The sequence below is a fragment of the Rhodamnia argentea genome, chromosome 10 (genome assembly GCF_020921035.1).
Source record: "Rhodamnia argentea isolate NSW1041297 chromosome 10, ASM2092103v1, whole genome shotgun sequence".
Lineage (NCBI taxonomy): Eukaryota > Viridiplantae > Streptophyta > Magnoliopsida > Myrtales > Myrtaceae > Rhodamnia > Rhodamnia argentea.
Window position 1 is genome coordinate 17272378 of NC_063159.1, and position 22744 is coordinate 17295121.

The 22744-nt window shown below is 40.0% G+C and overlaps 2 protein-coding genes and 1 long non-coding RNA gene across 4 annotated transcripts; 1 reads left to right on the top strand and 2 right to left on the bottom strand.

Moving 5' to 3' along the window:
• The first annotated feature begins 288 nt into the window (after positions 1-288).
• On the top strand, positions 289-1335 carry LOC115731680. 2 transcript variants are annotated; one of them, XM_048271104.1, is made up of 2 exons: positions 289-714; positions 789-1335. In XM_048271104.1, exons 1-2 carry the CDS (start codon positions 689-691, stop codon positions 1204-1206), a joined length of 444 nt encoding a protein of 147 aa, XP_048127061.1. In that variant the 5' UTR covers positions 289-688; the 3' UTR covers positions 1207-1335. The 2 variants fall into 2 exon arrangements, with proteins under 2 accessions (XP_048127061.1, XP_030518225.1); XM_030662365.2 differs by having other exon boundaries at positions 806-1335.
• A 1233-nt stretch (positions 1336-2568) lies between these two features.
• Positions 2569-2955, bottom strand: LOC125312603. The gene is made up of 2 exons (XR_007196649.1): positions 2906-2955; positions 2569-2815 (listed from the first exon to the last, which is right to left on the bottom strand). It is a non-coding gene; the product is annotated as an uncharacterized LOC125312603 (long non-coding RNA).
• A 10630-nt stretch (positions 2956-13585) lies between these two features.
• Positions 13586-17770, bottom strand: LOC115731585 (exportin-2-like). Its single transcript, XM_048271053.1, is given in 3 exon segments — positions 13586-13920; positions 14668-14923; positions 14925-17770. Coding segments are annotated over 2 exon segments (2925 nt in total). The 5' UTR covers positions 17598-17770; the 3' UTR covers positions 13586-13920; positions 14668-14671.
• Between the last annotated feature and the right edge of the window lie 4974 nt (positions 17771-22744).

Sequence of the window (22744 nt, forward strand, 5' to 3'; positions counted from 1 at the left end):
ATGAATGTCCAAAGACCTTAATTAGCGAAGAACTCAGCATTTTATTTGCAGAAGCTACCGATTCTTATTGATAAGTACACGTCCTAGCTAAGCTGTTTAGATGGCTATGGACATTTTTCTACTGCTCAATAATTTTATATCGGTTTTCGATATAAGATTGTGTAGTCAAATGAGTCTCAAGTCTACTACCTATGGACATGCTATTCTCTCTACTGTTGCAGCTTGTTATTTCTAACGATCTTCTGTTTACCTTAATTTTAGAGAAATTTTAGGTTTAGTAACTACCTTTCTCTGTATCACTTTGTTCCGGAATGCCACTTCCAGCTTTAAGTAATAATTGTGAGGGTAAATAGATTCACAAAGAAACATTTAGGACAACGGGGAATTATGCCCAACCTGGGTGGTGAAGTGCATGATAATTTTGTGAGATATTTCGTGTGCTAACCAGCAGATGCATCTAATCATTGGAACTAGTTTAACTTAAAAAGCACCATCCAGTACATAAATCTCATCGTCTTGATTTAGAAGGGATGGCGAATTTTTTCATGTCTATGTTTGATATGATGACTAATTGCGAAGATGAAAGCTTTCGGACAAAGGGGGAAAAGTGAACAAGATCGAAACAAACCAAACAAGCGAGGATTACTATGTTCAAGCTCACCTCGGTTTCCTCTGCCTTGTCTCTTCCATGCCTGACCTCATCAAAACTAATGAGTATAAAATCCGCCATCCACATAGTCTCAGCTCATTCGCTAGAGAAATTATTTTCGACTCCTGATCTTGCGCAGTTGTTCTACAATGGCCGAGAAGGAAGGAGCCATCGTGAAGAAGGGCCAAGAAGAGGGGCTCAAACTGGCAATCTCTCTCCTGCAGAAGTTTGAACTCCCACAGGGGCTCCTCCCACTGGCCAACGTGGTGGAGGTTGGGTTTGTGGAAAGCACTGGGTACATGTGGATTGTCCAGCAAAAGAAGGTTGAACATCAGTTCAAGATGATAAACAAGCTGGTGAGCTATGACGCCGAGGTGAAGGGCTACATCGAGAAGGGCAAGATCAAGAAGCTCAAGGGTGTGAAGGCCAAGGAGCTCATGCTGTGGCCGCCGGTGTCGGAGATCACCGCCGACCCTCCATCCGGGAAGATCCAATTCAAGAGCCTCGCCGGGATCACCAAGAGCTTCCCTGTTGAGGCATTTGCTGCTGGCCAGTGAATCAAAGTGTCAATGATCTGGAAGTCTGATGTTTACTGCTATTTTGTTGGGCAAAAACAGTTAGAAGCCTCCTATAATCTATAATTGGGTTTACTCCATGGAGGGTTCTTTTTATTTAATTCTTTCCCTAAGAGCGTTGGCTACTTAAGGGCGAAGAATAACAAGTATCGAAGGTTGCCTGTATTGATCGAATCAAATTTATCGTCGTTATAGTGAGGTTTTGGACATTTTCATAATGAAGCTGTTTTCGGTTCTTCGCCCTCTTACAACATATGAATTCAGAAAGGGTGTCGTAGCTTTACACAATACGACGTACTGGATGAATGTTTGAGCGTACCTGTAAATACTAACGGCCAAAGGAAAATCACTGAAATTGTTTTGTGTAATGGGAGCTGGTCAACTTGAAAATGTTGAAACTTGCAAGTTATTTGTGTCCTGAAGTTCAAACTAACAATCACAAAAGAATCCTAAATTTAAGTTAGAATTTCAATATACTTTTTACAACCAATGATGACAAATTGAGGTATGAACTACGGACATTACATTTTATATGGCTTAACACCTTAAAAAAATCCCAAACTTTACCCTTCCGCCTTGATTCTATCCTAAACCCTTTTTCCGTATCATAAAAGACCCTCGACTTTTGCTTCATGACTTCAAGGAAGAAAGCGAAATGATTCCGAATAAGTACTCCTTCACATTTATAGTCGTGGGGTAATAACATAAACTGTACAACCAAAGGCAAACACTGTGTGCATATTTGTACAAATAAATAATCCCTTCGCGTTATATCAATTTGTACTGAGGTAATTGTTTGAGGTGCCTGAAGAAGATGGGGAACTCACAGCAGTTGTTCTACGTAGTCATGTACTCTTCTTGGTTCTCACGTTGAGACTCTGTACAGATTCCCATCCCAATGAAATTGATTCACCATATGTCAATCGCCTTGTGAATTTCTAAGAAGTCTACCGTTTTGGCGCCGCTAGTCGGTTCTTATATATATTTCTTGAATTTCAAGATTCATAAAGTATCGTATTATACATCCAGCCGACTTCAGCTTCTAAGATGGTCGTTTTTACTGCTGACATACTGAAAATGGGACTTGGTTCCAGCTTGAAATACTTAGCCAGTACCAAGTTATCCATCGCAAAGTAGTATCGAGATGGCAGTCCTTGGAAAAGGGGAACAGCAGGCCAGCTACAGCAGCGTTCGTTATGATATGTACTATGTAGCCGTGTACAGGATCAACTCACGCACATTTCCAGTTATGACTGTCATCATGCGTGGGGCTAAAGCTCTATCTGTGTCTCTCTCCGGATCACATTCTTGTAATTCATAGCTGGAAAACTCAAACTAGAGACGCATGTCAAACTGCATTTTTTCAATGACCAGCCAAAGACTGATCAGCAAAGAAGCATCAGTGAAAGTGATGAATCACTAGTGTGTTAGTCCAAAACATTGCATGCTCTACATCCTCGAGCACTTTGCTTGAAACTCTGTTGTCCATGATGCTGCTTGAGATGCAACTGACTCAAAGAAGCTGCAGCGGTACCTATTTCCTTTGCATTCTGAATCTTGACAGCGGTTTTGAACATTGAGAACCATGAACCTGCAGAAAGTTGGAAGTTACTTCGTTCGTCAGAGGCGACACGGCTTTCATATCAAGATCAGAGCAGCTGCATGGAACTGCAGTTCCTACCTGTGATGAAGTTGCAGAGGGCTCCCCTGGATTAATTGGAAGATTGAACAGAGACCTGAACTCAGAAAGTCAGCTCCCAGTGCTTGACAAGCAAATGAACTTCATCCTTGGTAAATTTACGCCTGCAAGGCACGCAAGCCTCAATAATATCATTTATACTTCCTGGAAGCCAAGGTCATGTCAATGGTGTTTCCAACAGAGAGCGGGGGTTTCTTCCTAGGGACATTGTCCTTTTAGCTACAGAAAACACAAACTTGTGCACGAACTTTTCCTTCTACCATCTCCAGTTCCACATTATGATCCTACATGATCATCCTCTCCAATGCAGGAATTTTCAAACTCTTGTCTGCATAAATATCCAGTTAGATCTACCCCAGGACGTATGCCACTTAATAGTATAACCCCAAGTTACCAGTAGAAGCTTCAGCAAACATTGTCCATCCATTGTCATCAATGTTCATCAAATGATAGGAAAGATGATCCATAAATACATGTAAGAGAGGCTAGCTTGCATCCTCATGAAATTGTTACTTTCATAGAGCAGCTATATAAAAAAAAAAAAAAAATCCCTTTTCTAACGCACGAGCTGACCCCGACATGTTCGCTGCAAATACTTGTATTGAGAGATGTTCGAAAAATACTATGATAAAGCATAAGCAACTAGATGAATGTGAATAGAAAAATTAGAATTCAATCTTAGGATGACAATACTCTGGTGGAGGACAGATGTAGTGAGGCATGAGAACAGAACTCAATGAAAGACCGGCTTCACTTTCATCAGGGAAGTTTGTCACAGTATGAGTTTGATTGCAACTCTGAAATCTTTATCCTTGATTTTGTATCTTCTCATTCTAAAGAACAGACTAGGTTATCTCCTCACTCAACCCAGTTGAGCGCGCAAGATGCAGTCCACGGAACTAGGTTAGCAGCAAGATGTGAAAGTTATAGGCATACTTTGGTTAACCAACTCTCATTTGAATCGTCCACCAATGTTTATTTCCATTTTTATGAACAACTAACTGACTTTTCTACTAAGTTGCCAACTTTAATTTGCATTATTTACCAGTCAATCAAACATACCAACTCTATTTTGGAAAATATAATCTAGCCCGGTGTCAGACATTTTAAGGCAAATTTGAATACTTTAACCGCATTCCCATATATCATTTAGGCGCGGCTGAGGCTGCTAAGACTGCTTTCTATAGATGGTATGATTGTTGGTTGCAATTTCAACCTCTTAGATGGAAGAGTTGCAGAAGGCACCCAATCATTTCTAGAGAAGCAAAATGAATACATCCATGATAAGAACATGTAAGTCAAAACTAAGAAATTATCTAACCCATGACTGAGATGCACCAAGGAATGTATTAATGAACACAGGAGAAGACAGCAAATTTTCCCATTCAGTTCAATGCAATTCAACTCCAGACACCAGTATTCTTTTTCCTAAATTATTCCAAGCTGAACAACGCTAAGGGATTCATATGACCCTATTCAGCAACAACACTGGCCATGAGAGACACCAACAATCTGCATTTTCTCCATCGCCGTCGTTAAAGTCCATCGCGAGTTGCTCGCGGAAATTCCTCGGTTCCTGTCGGAATCAGTTCATTAGGAGTACCATTTTATCTGAAAAAGTTTTTGTTTTTTTTTTGCTCTCATATATGGTGTCTTTATTGTCTTTAGTGAGCAAGGACATCAACGTCCTAGCGGGGCACCACTTACAGCGGACAACAGACTCTGTTCGGTACCAAATATAGAGTAAGTATTGACGCTCACTCCGCTAGAACAAGCGAATATGCTCACACAGTTGCTGCATACATACTTCAAACATCGTGGCAATATTAAGCTGGTGGAAATGGGCAAACCTTGGCCAGGAGACCGAGCGGGAGACAATAAGATAGCTGCGAGGGCCTGAATTCACCTGATGGAGCAGATGATTCTGTTGTCCTCCAATTGAGAAAGCAGATGATTCCGTTGTCCTCCAATTGAGGAAGTGGATGATTAAGGACCACGGAATCTTCTTCCTTAAGTGAATTCGGACCCTCGCAGCTATTTTAGTATCTCCTGGCTAAGGTTAGCCCATTTTCACCAGCTAAATAATACTGCCACTATCTCCGAAGTATGTATGCAGGAACCGTGTCCGTGTCTTCGCTTGTTTCTAGTGAAGTGATGGCCAATACTTCGTTCCTTTCAAGTATATTTACCATCCAACCCATCCACGTTCTTGCTCACTAAAGACAATAAAGAGAGAGCAAAGGGAAAAAAAAAACTCAGTACTCACTTCATCGTCCTTCTACGCGGGCGTGCGTCCTCATCGTAGTAGGCCCATGAGCTGAACGCGCTAATGTATGCAAGAAGATACCTTTGGTAGAGGAGGATTGAAGCCATTGTCTAGGAGTTATCGAGAAGTGATCGTAAAGAAAGAGATATGTCGGGCGCGTATGTATATATACTGAGCTTCGATTGTTGATTGAGACGTTGATCACTACTACCTTAGTTAAAGACGAATGGCCCATCCCAAGAGAATCCATCCTACCCTTCTTCCTCTTTGGGAAAAGCAACAAGCAACAACGATCCAAAGAAAACCTTCGAACCCTCCTCTCCTCTCATCAAGAAGGCCAGTAATAAAGGTGGAGGCCTCGGTAAATGTACACAGCTCACAGCTTGGTCAACTCGTCACGCAGCCAACCATCATAACTCTGTTTCGGGCAGAGAGAGTCAGAGAGACCATTGAGCACGAAAGGGCCTCTTTCATTCTTCTATTTTTTTCTTAATATACGCATCGAGGAGCAGGGCAGGGGTTTCAACAAGAACACCATAGCTGTATTGCCAATTTGGTGAAAAAGGAATCCATATGAGCAAAGTCACGCGTGTAGGTTTCCATTTATTGCAATCCTTTTTAGGCAAAATATATTGCAATTGAAATGGTGACTTTTCTCATCCCACCATTATTTTCCTTCCTTAAATAAAGAAAAGAATTAGACCTAAGTAAGTCCTCGAACTGCTTCGTATGAATTCTGAGACATAAAAACTACAAGGGTATTCCCAACCTTATGGGGAATAAAAACATTTGTTTGACAATTAGGAGTGGATGAAGGGCGGGCACCTACACGTTAAAATAAGAAACGCATTCGTGGAGCTTGCCGTTCCTGTAATATCAAGCGGACAAGCCACGAAAACCCCTATAGGAGGGAAATCTCCCTTCTTTTGACCTTCGTCAAAGATCCCACTATTATTTTCCTTCCTTTTTTTTTGGTCTAAATTATTTTCCTTCCTTAAATAAAGAAAAGAAATGGGGGATCATTAGCATTCATGTCATGTGTCTGAAGAAATTGGGTCTTCTCCTGTGATCTTCACGTGCAGCCCGTTGTGCTCTGTATGGCTTGTGCAAGTGCGCTGTGTTCCATCAACATCATGATCAAGAGATGCTAAGTTCTGCGAGGTCATATAAACAATAAAAAATTTCAGATAAAGACATAAATAATTTTTATTTTCTCAAATAAGAGCTCTAAGTGAATAGTATTTCAAATAAAAAAAATGACATAGCAAATTTCAAATAAAGACTTGAAGTCGTCATGGAGTCTTAAAAAAAAAGCATGGCCTAAAGGGCATTTCGTCATTTCTCCATTTAAGAAATTGTTTTTCTTTGTTTTTTCTATTTTTTTTAAAATAAAAAAACAACACACACAAGCAGGAGGCCACTGCCGCCCCCACCATTGGTGGCGGGTCGCTGGCCCTCACCGAGACACTCACGACCCTGCCGGCTCTCGTCGAGGCACCAACGACCCTGTTGGCCTTCGCCAACCCCCTTGATATTGGGGCGGCAGCCATAGTAGGGAGGGGCAGCCATCCCGCCGATTTTTGTATTTTCTTTATTTTTTAAAATTTTTAAGAAAATAAAAAAAATAATAAATAATAAAATAAATAAAGCAAAATGACAAAAATACCCTTGAAACGAGGCTTTTTTAGATTTCATTGCCATTTCAAACCCTTAATTGAAACAAGGTTTACTTCAGACTTTTGTTTGAAAAATGAAGGCCGAACCCCTTATTTGAAATAAGGTTCACTTGGAGCTCTTATTTAAGAAAATGATGACATTTGAGGCACTTATTTGGAATTGTCCCTATAAATAATTTAATTCGATGAAAATAACAAAAAAGGGATCGACTGAAATAGTTGATTTGACATGTCATCCAAGGAAAATTTAATATCTCCTTTTTTCTTTTAGGTCGTGCGTCACTAAATTTGATTCGGGAAGATGTGGGTAGCTAATTATCCATTAACCGCAAGACAGTTCTATAATGACTTTGACCCAAATTGACCAATCGCACACGGCTCAATCCACAAGATAGAGAGACCCAAAATTATCGTTTTCACAATATAATTATTAAAATTTCAAATAAAGATCTAAAGTGTCGTTATTTTCGCAATAAAAATTTGAAGTAACAATATCAATCTTAAAAAAGAGCTTGACCTTATCGAGCATTTTCATCATTTACTGTTTTAGTTTTTCGTTTTTTCTTTATTTTTCCTTTAATCCACACCCCCTAATCATCACGCCGTCAGTCTCATGACCGTGATTTGATAATGCATCTCCTTTTTTCTGTTACTTTCTTTGAGAAATACGTATCATTTTCTATCGTTGAAAATCAAGAGACGGACAATTGCGAGGCAAAAAAGAATGATGGTCGAGTACGTGTTTGCTTAACTCATTAAGACTTGGCAGTGGAGTAAAACCAATACAGTAAATGCCTGTCTTCCATCCGGATCTTTAATTTGCCAAATAAAGTAAACCATTTTGTCTAAAAAAGGGCAAATGATCAAAGGTCTCAGAGCCCCTACAACAGAAATTCTTAGAATATCAATCAACTCTGAACATCCTCCAAAGGGTGTAGTGAATGGACCGTTCCTACAATAAATGCAAAACAAGATACGCGAGGCTGCAGACTTTGCAGGTGAGACATGTTGTGTAGACTTATTACTTAGTTCACCAGTTAAGTTAGCTTTCTCTCACTGATGCCAACACTCCATGATGATTTGCGATGTTGGTGAAAAACAAATGGTCTAGTTCCGTCACCAAACAGCAAATAAAACCGATGCCAATATTTACGGAACATAAATGCGCAATGTAGTTATTGATCATATGTCTGTGGCAACAATACACATCTAATTAGATATGATGAAGAAATTTACTGTCAAAGGACATATTTTCAGCTAAAAGTTCTTATGGATGCACTTTACTGATGGCGATACAGTGCAAACACTCCAAACTATTTTGAATCTATCATGTTGCAAGACGCATTGGAAAAACTACTGTCAAAGATTGCTAGAAACATCAAAAAAAGGATTGGTTTATCAGCCCGACACAGACGAACTGACACATCCACCATAGCATCTTCAGGCTGCTAAATTTCTTGGCTCTGCTGCCTGCCGGTACTAAATCAAGGAAAAAATAGTAAAAAGTCATAAATCTATTTTATTTGTATCAATTTAGGCTCCATTTGTTTTGTAAAAAATGACTTCCTGAAAAATATTTTCTGGATTTTCCAACGTTTGGAAAGCTAAAAATAAGCTAGTCACAGAAAATATTTTCCGCTATAGAAAAAACTTTTTTAATCATACACATTTTTTATCAAAAAAAAATTCCGGACATTTCAATTAGACTTATTTATTCCTAAACAGTTCACATCGCTACCAATTCAGCCTATCTAGCCAATTTAGGTTGAAAATCGTTGATGTGGATGTTGGTAGTCATACGTGGCACGAGTTGCGCTGATGCTAAATTATTTTACAATTACTTAATTTTTGTTTTGTTTTGATTTTTTTTTTTTTTTCTTCTTTCTCTTCTCTTTCTGCCATGGTCGATGAGGGCGAGCGCCGATGAGGCCTCCCTTACCATATTTGTCGAAGCTGAGCCGAGCCCGGACCATGGAGGTCTTGCCGGGCATCGCTTGGGCGAGGGCAAGGGTCAATGATAATAATTCTAAACCAAAATTACAATGGACTAACAAAAGGAAAATATAGAATGCAATCTGCATTTCAAGCAAGGGCAAAGACCGAGTACGCCCAGGCAACGCCCAGCAAGGCTACCTAGGCTTGGGCGAAGGGGGCCTCGTCGGCACTCGCCCTCGATTAGGCATAGCTCAAGGAGGCTGATCCTCATTGGCCATGGCAGAAAGAGAAGGAGATAAAAAGAAAGAAAAATTCAAAAACAATATATAAAAAAAATCCATTGCAGCATCGTCCGTGCCACATAAGATCGCCGATATCTCCGCCTACGATTTCCAGCCTAAATTAATTGGATAGACTGAATTGATTCCAATGTAAAAGAGCATACGCGTAAATTGATTCAATGAAAAAATTTAGGGCTGAATTAGTATCAATACATTAAATATCCATTTTTTATATATATTTTTCCAGCTAAGACTCTGTTTGTTTTGCGAAAAATGAGTTATTTCTGAAAAATATTTTCTGGAAAGTTAATTTCCAGTAAAATGACTATATTTTCTGTTGTTTGGTTGAGACTTGAAAATGAGCTGGAAAAAAATTTCCGCCATTCAGTAAAAAAGTTTTTTTTCGAATTTTTCAATATTTTTATTATTTAATATTTTGACTTTTGATTTATTATTTCTATTCTTTTTCATTTTTATTTTTCCTTACTGGTCGCCGGAGCTAGACAGCCTTCCACAAGTTGGCCCCGGCAAAGCTTGAGCTCACCGCTGCCAAACTCAATGAGCAAGCTCACCGGCTAGTTCAAGCTCGACTCGTGAGGCCGGCAAGCTCAACCTCAAGCTTGCCACATTTGCTACCACTGGTTCTTCACAAACTTAGGCTCCATAGGTAAGAGACGAGCTCACCCGAATCTAGCGAGCTCGAGCCTTGCCAGCCTCGAGCTCTGGCCTCGGAGAGAAGAAGTCGGTGCTCTTGTTCCGAACTTGGAATGCGAGGTCGCCCAGTTTGCTTTCGAAATGCAGCCAAACCGAAACTTGGGTTCACAAAGCGGTAAAGTCAAACAAGAACAAGAATCAAGCCTCGCCTGTGGAGGAAGGAAAAAAAGAGAAAACAAATACAAAATACAAATTTTGAAATAAAAAGTTCAAAAAAAGAAAAGAAAAGAATTATAAAAAAGGAAAGGATTGTGAAGGAGTGAAGGGCGAAAGATGAGAGAAAATATTTTACTTTTTTCAAAAAGAGGAAAACAATTTTTCTACTTTTGAAGGAACTTTTTCCATGGATGGAAAACATTTTCCCCGACTAGATCATTTTTCATAAATCAAACACCGAAAAATCTGGAAAATATTTTTCGAGAAGTTGTTTTCCATGAAACAAACGGAGCGTAAATCAAAAGTCTTTTATGTTACGTGAGAGTACAGATGCATCTCCAAGGTCCGCTAAGGGCTTACATGGTAACAATTTTGATTCTCCGATTCTATTATCTAGAACAAAAAAAGATGAGAATCACGTTTGGTAACGTAAATAATTTAGATTTTGATTCTGTCCCCGAGAGCAGTTTTGGAGCAAAAAGAAGAATAAAAAAAAGTTAGTTCCGGAAAAAGAATCATGTTTAAGAATCACAAAACAGAATAAAGTTTCACTTTTCCCTTTCGGTTTTCTCATCACTTTTCACTCGACCTAAAACATAACGAGGTCTCATTTTTTGAAAACATATATAAGATAATAAAAAATTAAATAAAATTAAAAATAAAATCTAAAAATTTAAAAATTTAAAAAAATCTCCAAAAATACAAAAAGTTTAGTTTAGGGTAGTTTGACCTCATTTTCATTTGAGCCTAGATTCCCCAGATTTCATAGATTTTTTTTATAGGAAAATCATAAATACATTTGAAAGTAAACCCAAACCACATTTCTCTAAACCCTCGTAGCTTCATTAGGGTTTATAATGCAATTGATCAATGTCACGATTGATTGCGTACTTGATTTCACTAGTTGTGATTTGCCTAGGTTTAATCACTTTAGACTTAGTCTAGTTTTAGAAAATTCAAGAAAAGACAAAAACAACATGTGTGAACCCTTAGCCTTGGCTTATCACATGGGTTTAAAAATGAATTAAAAATTTGCATGAAACCCTTTTAGAAAACACTCAACTTCGTTACCAAAAAGGCGTCGATGGAAACAAGTCCCTGAATCTTAGATTTCTTTGGTTGAGTAGAATCGAACGGTTTCTCCCAATCATTCAATAAGATTCCCGATCTATTTTCCTCAAAGATTGGTGGTGACTGCATTTGCATACACATATACACATGCCATCGATCACACTAAGATCAAATTCGATATTCTTTCATTGCGATTTGGTATAGGCCTGCGAGGGCCCAAGCTAATCCGAAATTACACACTAACCCAACATGATCTATCATTTTTTAAGATTAAAATGGCTCGTTATGACACAATAATTAGACAAAATAGCACAAAAAAAATATTATATGCAATATGTTATATAAGATAATCAATATTAATTAATCTTCAGTTAATTCGAAATGGGCCTAATACCCAAAAAAACCTCAAACATTATCATTTGTGACAATTGTATCCAAACTTTTTTTTTTTTTGGTAAGGATTGTATCCAAACTTTTTTTCGTCTCATAAAAAACCCTTAATCTTTACTTTTGTCCCAATTCTATAGGTTTAATACGCGAAAAAACTCTCAAGTTTAGCATATGTCCCAATTATATTCAAAACTTTTTTTGTCTCATAAAAACCCCTCAACTTTTACTTTTATTCCAACTCTACCGCTATCGGTCTTCCGTCAATAATTACAATTAGTCAATCCTACATGGCTCGAGTTTTCTCGCCGAATTTGTCAATAAATCTTCAAAATATAGAAACAATAGGTTTCGGGGACGATAAGATTTTAGATCGTTAGTCCAAATATCTCCATGTCTAGCCGTTTTTTGGGCTTCTGAGTGCTGAAGAGAATACGAAACATGCCGTCTTGAATGATTATATATCTCCCGACAATATGTAGGGTAGCAAACTATAGAAGAGAAGTTCATGAATTTTTTCATATCGGCTTTCTTGAAGTGTAATTCATTAACAATGTGAAAATGCCACATAGGATTAACTAATGGTAATTATGGACGGAGGATTAACGATGGTAGAATTGAGACAAAAGTAACAGTTAGAGGTTTTTTATGAGACAAAAAAATAATTTTGGATATAATTGGGATATAAGCTAAGATGAGGGGTTTTTCGGTACTAGGCCGGTAGAATTGGGGCAAAAGCAAAAGTTTGGGGTAGAATTGAGACAAATATAAAAGTCGAAGGTTTTTTATGAGACAAAAAAAGTTTTGGGTAAAATTATCACAAATGCTAAAGTTGAAGGTTTTTTTTGGGTATTGGGCCATTCGAAATGTAGGATAAATTTTCACAAAATAACTATGTAATTATTTGACTTAAATGACAACAACTGGGAAGAGAAATTATTTTCGGGAATAAAAATTTTGTGCAGTTACCAAACATGTTACGATTCTCTAAAACTCATCCAGAAAATAAAATTAAAAAAAATAATTTTAATCAGAATCACTTTTTAGAATTAAAATCGTTGTCATGCAGGCACTAAAGAACTGAAATTTGACTATAGCCAACGTTGCCAAGTAGCAAAAAGGTAGGCAACCTACGTTTGGTAGTCCCACTTCAGTTCAACACGAGCATTTCTTAATCAAATCACAAGCCTCGTGACTCGCGAGATCGATGATAGTATGTCACAGTTCTCACCGCCGGATGTCTCAAAATACTCATTAAAAAATCGAATCAGAAAGTAAAAATTTGTGATTTTCATTTGTACACTTTATTTTTTGTACCTATAATCGATTATTTTTTCTCAAAAGAAAGATTGGCCCGGCATGTTTTTTCCGAGGCCGGATCGATTCATTTCGGTCCTGGCCTGAAACAGCTTACTTTGGGGATGTTTTTCCAAGCTGGTACCACGACACCAAAAATAAAATTAATACAACACTTTCGCTCTTGAGATTTGACTGAAAAATCAAGTCCATTTCTTAGCGCAGCATGAGCGTTTGGCACTCGTTGGCTATGAGAACACTGATCAGCCAATTGTCACACCTGTCCCTGCCATCCCATCCTTGGATGCCTCGCAAAGGTATGATAGTGCCGACGAAACCTCGTAAGAATGCCAATACTAGACAGGGAAAACGGGGACCAATGTGGCTAGACATTACTAAGTATGCGCTCACCGTGGCATTAGGCTTGAGCTTTGCTTGGGGGATGGACCGTCGGGTGGTCATTGCCTCCTTTTAGATAATGCACGTGGTTGCGTAATCGGTTGACATGGAATTAGTTTTGCCAATGTGTAAATTTTTCTGGTCATTAGTAGTTTCTCAAATCAATGTAGCTTTCCCCGCCTTTGGCGGATGTGCAATCGATGTTGTAGATGTACATAGTAGGCCAGTCCTTATAAAACCAGCTGCTAGATTTACTCTCGAATACATTTTGAGGTCATGAGGAGGAAAAAGAAGCCTCTGCCACGAGTCCATGGGACAAGGAGCCCATTCGAGGGACACTAGGTTGATCCACCTTCACTCAGAAAGATGCTAATTTTGTGATCGACAAGATGACAAGTCACACAAAGAAGTGACCATCTTATAGCAAATTGAAGATAAAAGAAAGAAGAACCAAACGACGATACAACTAATGATCTTGACCAGGATTGAAGTCACATCCACATTTTAAGCAAGACTCGGGCAAAGTTGGAACAGGATTTACAGTCACTGCCGCATTTTAAAGCAAGACTCAGGGTATAATCAACAACGAAATAAAGATTTATACAACCTGAAATAAAAAAATTTCCAAACTATGACCAAAGAGCTGTAGGACTCAAAACCGTGTAAAGCTTCGATGCGATTATCATGTAAAACGCTCTGTAAAACCCCATCCGCCAACAAGATAACGGCACCACTTGGAAGTCTTAATTCCATTTGCTCATAACTTTAAGCAGCATGCAACTTGCAAAAAGAACCACCAAATGAGCCTCCATATCTGCAAAAAGATACTGATGATGAGAAGACCTCGTGACCGTCTTTCACAGAACAAAGAATCAACAAAATGCGTGGTGTTATTGTTCAGCAACTGCAAAGAGTCTGGATTTTAGATAAAATAACCCTAGAACAAGCAGGATCAGCAACCGGAATTTAAGTTTTTAATTAACCAAGGTTTTTGCTATAAAACCCATCGTTCAGGATGCAAGGGGACTACAGAAGTACAGATGATATACAAATGCTTACCTAAACTCGATAAAGTTTCCTTAGACGTGTCATTAGACATCACACCGTGTAGGGCACGCAAGGGAAACTATATAAAAGTGTGTAATAGAAAGATCTCATCACCAAACTTTTCCATAACTTAAAAAATGACTAGTTGGGTCACTTAATCTCGTCAGCCTGAAAAAGAAAGAGTGAAGGGCAAAAGCGGAATATGAAAGTGTACAAAATAACGGTAATCCAACTTATACTCCCAAAGCAACTTCGGAAATGCCTTTGTGTTTTCCAGCTTATTGCTAAAAATGAACCATGAAATATGCTCCAAAAAGTCATTACGACATAAGGTCTTACGAAATACAAATAAATACAAACTAAGTCCATTTTACTCTGAATAATCAGTTGTCGATTCTAATGCATTGATGTTCCGTGAGTTGCAAGACATACTCCCAACAGAAAAACACAGACATGTCTTGCATAGTGAAATGAAAGAAATAGTAGAGACACAGACTTGCAAAGTCTGTTTAGTACCTTCTCAAACAATAGGGCAGTTATAAGTGCTGCAGAGCTGAAGTAATGCATTCTGGTTTAGTGGATCAAGATTCTCACTGATGATCTGAGGATACTTCCCAGGAGACAGGGCAGACAGTCTTGCCAGGGAAGTCACCAAAAATTCTCTTGGTTCCCTTATATCCTTCAAAGGGTCCTCTTCCTTCTTTCCAGCATTGTGGAGATTGACAAAAGTGGCAGTATAACCGACATTTTCAGCTACATCTGGAGCATCTGGCCTCTTCCACAAGCGTATCCTCCTCAGGGCGTGAAAGCAAGGTCATAATGCTGTCTAGCTTCTTCTCCCAATGTCCACTAGCTTCTAGTGGACTTCCACAGAGCAGCCTCGTTGAAGCAACCGCAGTTAATTTACGTTCAACATTCCCCGCGATCAACTTCAGATTTGGTATCCAAATCTGCTCCAAAATCAAGACAAAAATATTGGGCTGGACAGCATTCATTGAGTCGACAAGGTTAGAGGGACCATGCTTGACCAGAAACAGTGACATAAATATCAAAAGAGACTTCACAAACTTCATGGTCTGTCTATTCTGGAGGCGTGTAAACAAGGCATGCCAGATGTGGGGCATGTAGGGCGCAATCAAACTACAATCTAGATTCTCAATAACAGTGTTGAGGACAAAGAAGCCCTGTTCCTCTGTGCTTGTGGACAGGACTAGTTTGTAGAATATGCCAAGCACCTGGCTTAGCCTACCTCCCTGACTGAGTTCGTGCGGTGACTTTTGAAGAAATGCCTGAAGCAGACGCACAAGTGCAGGGACATTTGGACCTCTATTCCAAAGATCAGGTGACAAAAGAATCTCAAAAACCGGCATGTAACTAGCTGGAATGGGTGGTCTGTTCAATTCAACAAGCTGAGCCAACAGCTGAAATGCGTAGGGCCAGAACTCAGTAAGATCACTGGCCAATATCGCCTGGAGGCTAGGAAAGAGGCTTCCTTCAAAAGATGATATTAAAGAGGCATCCTTCTCGCAAGCCCTCCTGACAAGAACAGCCACTGACTCAAATAAATAATGGTTAAAAACTGGATTTTTTGGGTTTTTACGAACTTCATTCAGAATGGAGGTCAACCCAGCGATACAATGTGCAGCGATGATCCCTTGGGAGATGTCAATAACCCCAAGGACTCGCATGATACATTTCATAATGTACGGGTTCTCCTCAGATTCGGGAAATCGCAAAGCCGTGAAAAGGTTGTTAATTGTATCCATAAAAAAGGGGCTCATATCTGCAGAGGTGTATCTTGCTTTCCCACCCTCATCTCTAACAAGCAAAAGCTTTTCAATGCAGCTTGCAGCATAAGAGTGAACTACATTGGACTCCGAACTAAGATACCTAACCACATAAGGAAACAACGGCAAGGTAATGCCCTTTGGTATTTGACTCCGAAACAATGTGAAGAACTTAAGAGCACCCGCCTTTAGCATGGGAAACTCGTTCACATTCTGACTCTGCAACTCTGGTGCTATAGCAGACGTGAAGAAGCTCTCAATGTCAACAACATCAGTAGAAACAGCATTACCCCTAGCCTTCTTTGTCGCCAGTGAAACAACCAAGTATATGGCACAATCTTTGTCCTTCCAGTCGGCAGCTGGGTTTGCAGCAAATGAGCTCAGAAGCTTCGGTATCTGAGCAGACACAATGGCAGTAACATCTGCCTTATGATATGTAGCAATCCCTTTCAGAAGTTCACATGCAATCCTTCTCCTAGTATCAAGATCACTACCTTCCATGTCCCTCCTAATGAACTCAACATAATTCATCTCAAAGAGTTCCTCATCTTCCTCCCTCAAACGCACATTAGGGATCACAATGCTCTGACATATCTGCTGAATCACGCCCCCACCTTCAAACAACTTATGGTGCACGCTCGTACTAACGGTCGTCAGAAACTTAATCGCCGTAATGGCTAACCTATCACGACTAGAGGACTGAGTCACGTCCCCAAGTAAACTCCAAACAGCAGATGCAAACTTATCCAAATAACCTTGAAACTCGTCCTCATTCTTCTCCATATAAAGACTAATATTCTCACACACAGCAGCTCTAAGCTCGTCCACAAGGGCGAGCCCGTCAGGGCCAACGCTCTCAAGTGCAGGATATCTAGCAGTAAGGTACTTTTGGAACTCACCCATCCACTCTCCTATATGATCCTCAAAGAATTCCGGCAACTCTTGCAAATTAAGAGAATAGAAAATCCGACAGCACAACCGCTGAGACACGAACAAAGGACGCAAGTTTACAGCTTGACCAGAAGACGAAGTTTCATCGATTAGCTTAGCAGTCCTCAGGAATATCTCCAACAAAGGCGCAGCGAAATTATCCAAGCAATATTTCAAATCGAGCAACAAATCATTGGTTTTGTACTGGTGAAGGAACTTATCGAAAATGGAGTTGGCGGCACCGAGAATCCCGTTGATGGAGGCATAGTCAGAGGCCTGCGAAGCCTTCTGGAGATTGCACACAAGATCAGGGAGCAACGCAGGCCACAGCTTGGGGAAATCGTGCTTGCTGATCACGGCTAGGGCTTCGCTGAGCTGGCTCTGGATTCGGGCCGACGAGGACAGCATCAGAGGGACAATGAGGGCTTTGATTTGCTCCTTCTCGGAGTCGGGGATCGGAGGTGAGGAAGGGGCGGGAGCGTGGGAATCGGGGGGAGACGGGGGCCAGCGAGTGCGGAGATGGTTCTTCAAGTTGACCGCGGCGGCCTGGCGGATCTGCTCGTCGACGGAGGACTCGGCGACGAGGCGGAGGACGGCGAGGGCGTAGTTGGGGCGTTCGGAAGCGTCCGAGAGGGAGGACTCGGCCTGGCGGCGGGGGCCGGGGGCCGGAGAGAGGGTGTCGAGGAATCATTGGGAGAGGAATTGAAGCGTCTCCTGATTCCACTCCATGGGTAGCTACAGCTTGAGCAGGAGCTCCGATGGCTAGGATTTTAGGTGAGATTTTGAAAAGCGACGGCGGGTGCGATTGCAGAACCCTCCACTTCCAGAACTGGCAGAGTGGCGCTGGGCAGGAGAAGGAAAAATAGAGGGAAAGTTGGGCTTTTCTTTATATATTTTGAATTTTAGCGCAAACCCGGACAGGGCGGACCCGACCCGACCCGACCCATGGTACTTGGGCTGCACCTTCATGGGCCCAAATTGGAGAAGCAAGCAATGAATTCCAAGCTTTAAGTGACCGAAAACCATATACTCCTGTCAACGATTGCCTTTAGATTAAGCGAGCTAATGAACAAAAACTTAGCCGCAGACATCATGCTGATTAGAGAGTAACTTGTATAGGTTACAAATTTATCGGCCCATGGGAACAGCAAATTTTCTGCAAATGTCGCAAGACAAGCTATTCCATCGTTGTTAAGAAGCGCATAAGAACCGACTTGAGGTCTTCTTATGAGGCTCCAATTCACGTACTAATTTCCCTAACGGATTATAATAGCACACTACAAATGACAATAACAATCCACTAACCTGTTAAAGCACCGTACCTATCTCGATGTAAAATAGGATCTACCTATTTGAAGGCAACTTGGATACAATATTGATCCGACAATTTTATTTTTAGAGAAGCTATCGATTTTCTCCTGAAAAAGCGAATCGATATCCTTCTAGCAAATAATAAAGGGTAAGAGAACCACAGTGAATTTGAATTTTGAAAAGGAACATATTTTTTTGCTTCTTTGTATATCATGGACGCATTGTAGACTTTATCAATTCATAAATTCTAAAATTCACGAAATCATATTCTAACAACAACAAAAAATATAGAAGTTTTCTACTGATTATGGTAGTCCAATTAAAGAAAATTAAAACAGAACAAATCCCACACCAAATTATTATACAGAACATGCAGAATGAAAGACAAAATTGCTACATCATGTTGCATGGGACTGGGAGGAGTACTATAAGGGATGCGGCAAAAAGGTTCCACCGAGACTTTGAAACTCGGTTACTGCATTTAGACTCTAACGTCCTAACGGCTAGACCATTTATCTATAAAACGTAATGATGTTTGGGAGCTTGTTGAATTACCTGAAGGTTATAAACTCATCGGCTGTAAATGGGTGTTTAAGACCAAGAGGGATTCCACGGGAAAGATTAAGAAATTTAAAGCTAGACTAATAGCTAAGGGATTCGCTCGGAGAAAAGGAGTAGACTATGCGGCAACCTTTTCTCAAGTCTCTTCAAAAGACCCTTTTAGAGTGATCATAGCTTTGGTAACTTATTTTTACATGAAGATTCACCGAATGTATGTTAAAACTGCTTTTCTAAATGGAGATCTTAATGAACATGTTTATATGGCATAACCTAACAATTTTGCAGCAAATGATATAGGTAATCTAGTTTGTAAGTTGAAAAAGTCTATCTACATTTTGAAGCAAGTTTCTAGACAGTGGTACTTAAAGTTTCATAATGTTGTTATTTCTTTTGGGTTTATTGAGAACAAGTTAGATCGGTGTATACATTACAAGATCAGTAGGAGGAAATTTATTGTTCTCCTTATTTATGTCGATGACATCTTGAAAGAAAAAGAATGTTGTTACAGAACTTTGATATGAAGGATTTTGGTGGGGCATCTTGATTTCTGCAGAAGTCATTATAATGATGTCCATGAGGAATCCAAAAAGACTTGCGATTTATGGATAATCAGCGACCCATATCTCCCTCAATCAGATTTAGTGACATTAGATTTAGCACAAAAAATTCCTTTTTGGGGAGATACTAAGTGCGCGCATGGCAATTACTCCAAAAATCAATTTTTGGCCAGAAGTTGATTTTTCTACTTCTACTTAGAAGCAAAAGTTGATTTTTCTACTTCTACTCTATATGTTGATTTTTTATCGGAAAATTCGTTTGGTAACAGTTAAAATTTTTTATTTTTGCAACTTTATTAACACAAAATATTCCGTGAACAATTATTGTTGGCGGTCGTAAAATTTCTGCTTCATTTTTAAAATTTCTTTAATAAATAATTTTCATTATCAAAAAAATATTATTTATTTTTTTACTATGGCGATCGGAGACAGAGACTCGATTGTAGATTGCGGCGAGCAGAGATGGCGACTCGGTTGTAGACGGTAGCAGCAGGCGCGAGATGGTTGACGGTTGGCGGCTTGGGGGTGCAACGCTGATCAACGGTTGGCAATAGTTGGCGGCGGCTGCGGTCGGCTATTTGCGACGGGGGGTGGCGGTCACGGCCGGCGAAGGTCGGCGGTGAGCGATGGTCGACAGTTGGTGGCGATTAGCGGTGGTCGAAGGTGGAGATGGGCGGCGATTGGCGACGGTTGGCCGAGGGGGGGGGCGTTCGTGGGAGGTGGTCGGTGGGTGGCGGTTGTCACGAGTTGTGGTTGGTGGCAGCCGGCAGAGGTCTATGAATGGGCAGCGATGATTGGCGGTTGGCGGTTGGCGGCGCTCGCGGGTTGCGATGGGGAGCGGCCGATGAAGATTGGCGATGAGCGACTACGATTAGCGGCAGAAGGCGGTTATTGCAGGTCGTAGGGGTTAGCAAAAAAATCGAGTTTCCAACCAACGCCGACTAAACCGTACCCAACCGTCTAATTTTGGATAGTAACCGACATATACTGGTTTGGTTCCTTATTTCAATTTTTTGAAACCGGTGAGTACTGGTTCGGTAACCGACATGTCTTGGTTTGGTTCCTTATTTCAATTTTCTCTAAAGGCTCTTCACCCGAAGTACCTCTAGAGGTACTTTGAGCCAAGGGACTTTTGTGAAATACAACTAATTTTTTTTTTTTAAATTTGTCACCTTAGCTTGCCGCCACCCGTTGCCGCCGCCACCTATTGCCGCCAGCCACCGCCTGCCATTCTCCACCGATCGCCGCAGATCGCCATGACTTTGAAAGTGTTTCTTTTGTCGCTCTCTCATATATATATATATATATATATATATATATATATATATATATCCCCATCGAAACTCAACACTTGACGGGACAGCTTCTGAAGTAGCTGTAAATTTCATCGTATCATGTTTTATCATCTCGGTATTTGTTATGAGAGGTAATGAGGCTTTATGTTTGGAGAACAGAAGTCTCCGTGGCATCTGATCTAGGTACTGATATCTAATTGGGGTCGTTGAATGATTGGTTCTCTTAGATTTTCTGACGTTAGAAAGTTTTCATGATTGTTGTCTTGTGTTGGTAATCAGATTTGTAATTCATGGAGTTTTTATAGGTTCTTTCAGGATGATAGCTTGTCTATGCTCCTTGGACCATTGTTGGACCTCGAACTGGTAGACAAAGATTTTATCTAAATTTCTGATGATCGTGTGTTGATTCCTGATTGACAAATTAAAGTTGAATCTCACATGAGATTAGAAAGAGCTTCTGGACAGCTGATTGAGGTAGATATTAGACTATTATTCCTACAGTAGCCTATAATGTGCCTTAACCTTCTTGAAGTGTTTTGGTGTAGATAGATTTTGCAAACAAACTCCATCGGAACATTGATATCATGAGTGAACTTTGATCTTATTACTCACTAGATAAGGCACATCTGCTGTGCCTCCTGTTTATGCTCTACTTGGGAGAGCTAGGGAAAGAAAATAGGAGAAGAAAATGCTAAATATTTAAGAGTTCCGTCCTTTTTGCTTCTGACAAAGGTTTGGAATCATCCCCACTTTTCCGCACCCATTTTCATTGCCTCAAATTTTACTTATCCTCCCAAACAAAGCCTTAATGCTGAAAGAAATATTTCTCTTTACAGCTTCAGTGAAGTTTTTCGGGCATATCTTCATCTTGACACGTTTTTCTAAGTATATCTGCATTCCACTTATACACCAGGAGGGTCGGGTAGAGATAAGGGAAGAACTCTCTGGGGAGGAATCTGATGAAGGAGCATCTGAATCTGGTATCTTATGTCCTTATCTGTAATGTGTTGCATTTGGTAGTTGTCTTAACCTAAGCTTTTGTCCGCTGTAAGTCTGTGTGTATTAGTATTCTAATTGTTAACAGAGGGTTGATGCCTCCACCTCCTCTCCCATTTTAATTCAGGTCGAAAAGAAGATGCTCCTAGTATCTCTGTGAAAGACAAGGGGAAATTTGTAAATGAAGATGAAGATTATGTTCGCCTTATGCCCAAAGGGGAGGAACTTGAGAAGGAAGAACTTGCAGCTAGGGCAGCAGACAATATTGAAGAGGAGACAAATGAAGTTGATCCTAATGTAGTCTCAGATCAAAGTTCTTTCCATCAAAATCTAAAAGATTTGGAGGTACAAATTCAGTATCATCTGCTTTACGAATTACTAGAAAACGCCAACATGATACTATCAACCATTCAACATTGATTTCTTTGTAGGGGTCTCATTCATGTATACCTTCAAGCCACTCTAAAGAAGGATAAGCAAGTAATGAAGAATTCTTGAGTCGAAAGCAACAGCGACCAGCTCTTCTAGAGAAATTAAATGTAAGATGACCTCTTTCTGGACCATTTGGTTCTTCACTTATTGATGGCTTCGCTCTTCTTATAATTACATATATCATGACTTTTGAACTTCCATCTGCCACCCAATAATCTCACAATCACATCTTCTCACGAAGGCTAGTTCTCTGTACTACATCTTACTCGTTCAACTGAGAAGATAATCTAGTCGGTTCTATAGAATGAGAAGACACAAGCTCAAGGATAAAGATTTCAGAGTTGCATCAAACTCACACTGTGACTAACTTTCCTGATGAAAGTGAAGCCGGTCTTTCATTGAGTTTAGTTCTCATGCGCACTGCATCTGTCCTCCACCATTCTCATCCTAAGGTTGAGTTCTAATTTTTCTGTTCACATTCATTTAGATACTTATGCTTTCATAGTATTACTTGAACATCTCTCAATATAAGTATTTGCAGCGAACGTGTCAGTGTCGGCTCGTATGTTAGAAAGATGTTTTTTTTGCACAGCTGCTCCATGAAGGTAACAATTTCATAAGGATACATGCTAGTTGTAAGCCTCTCTTACATGTATTTATGGATCATCTTTCCAATCATTTCATGAACATTGATGACATTGGATGGACAATGTTTGCTGAAAGC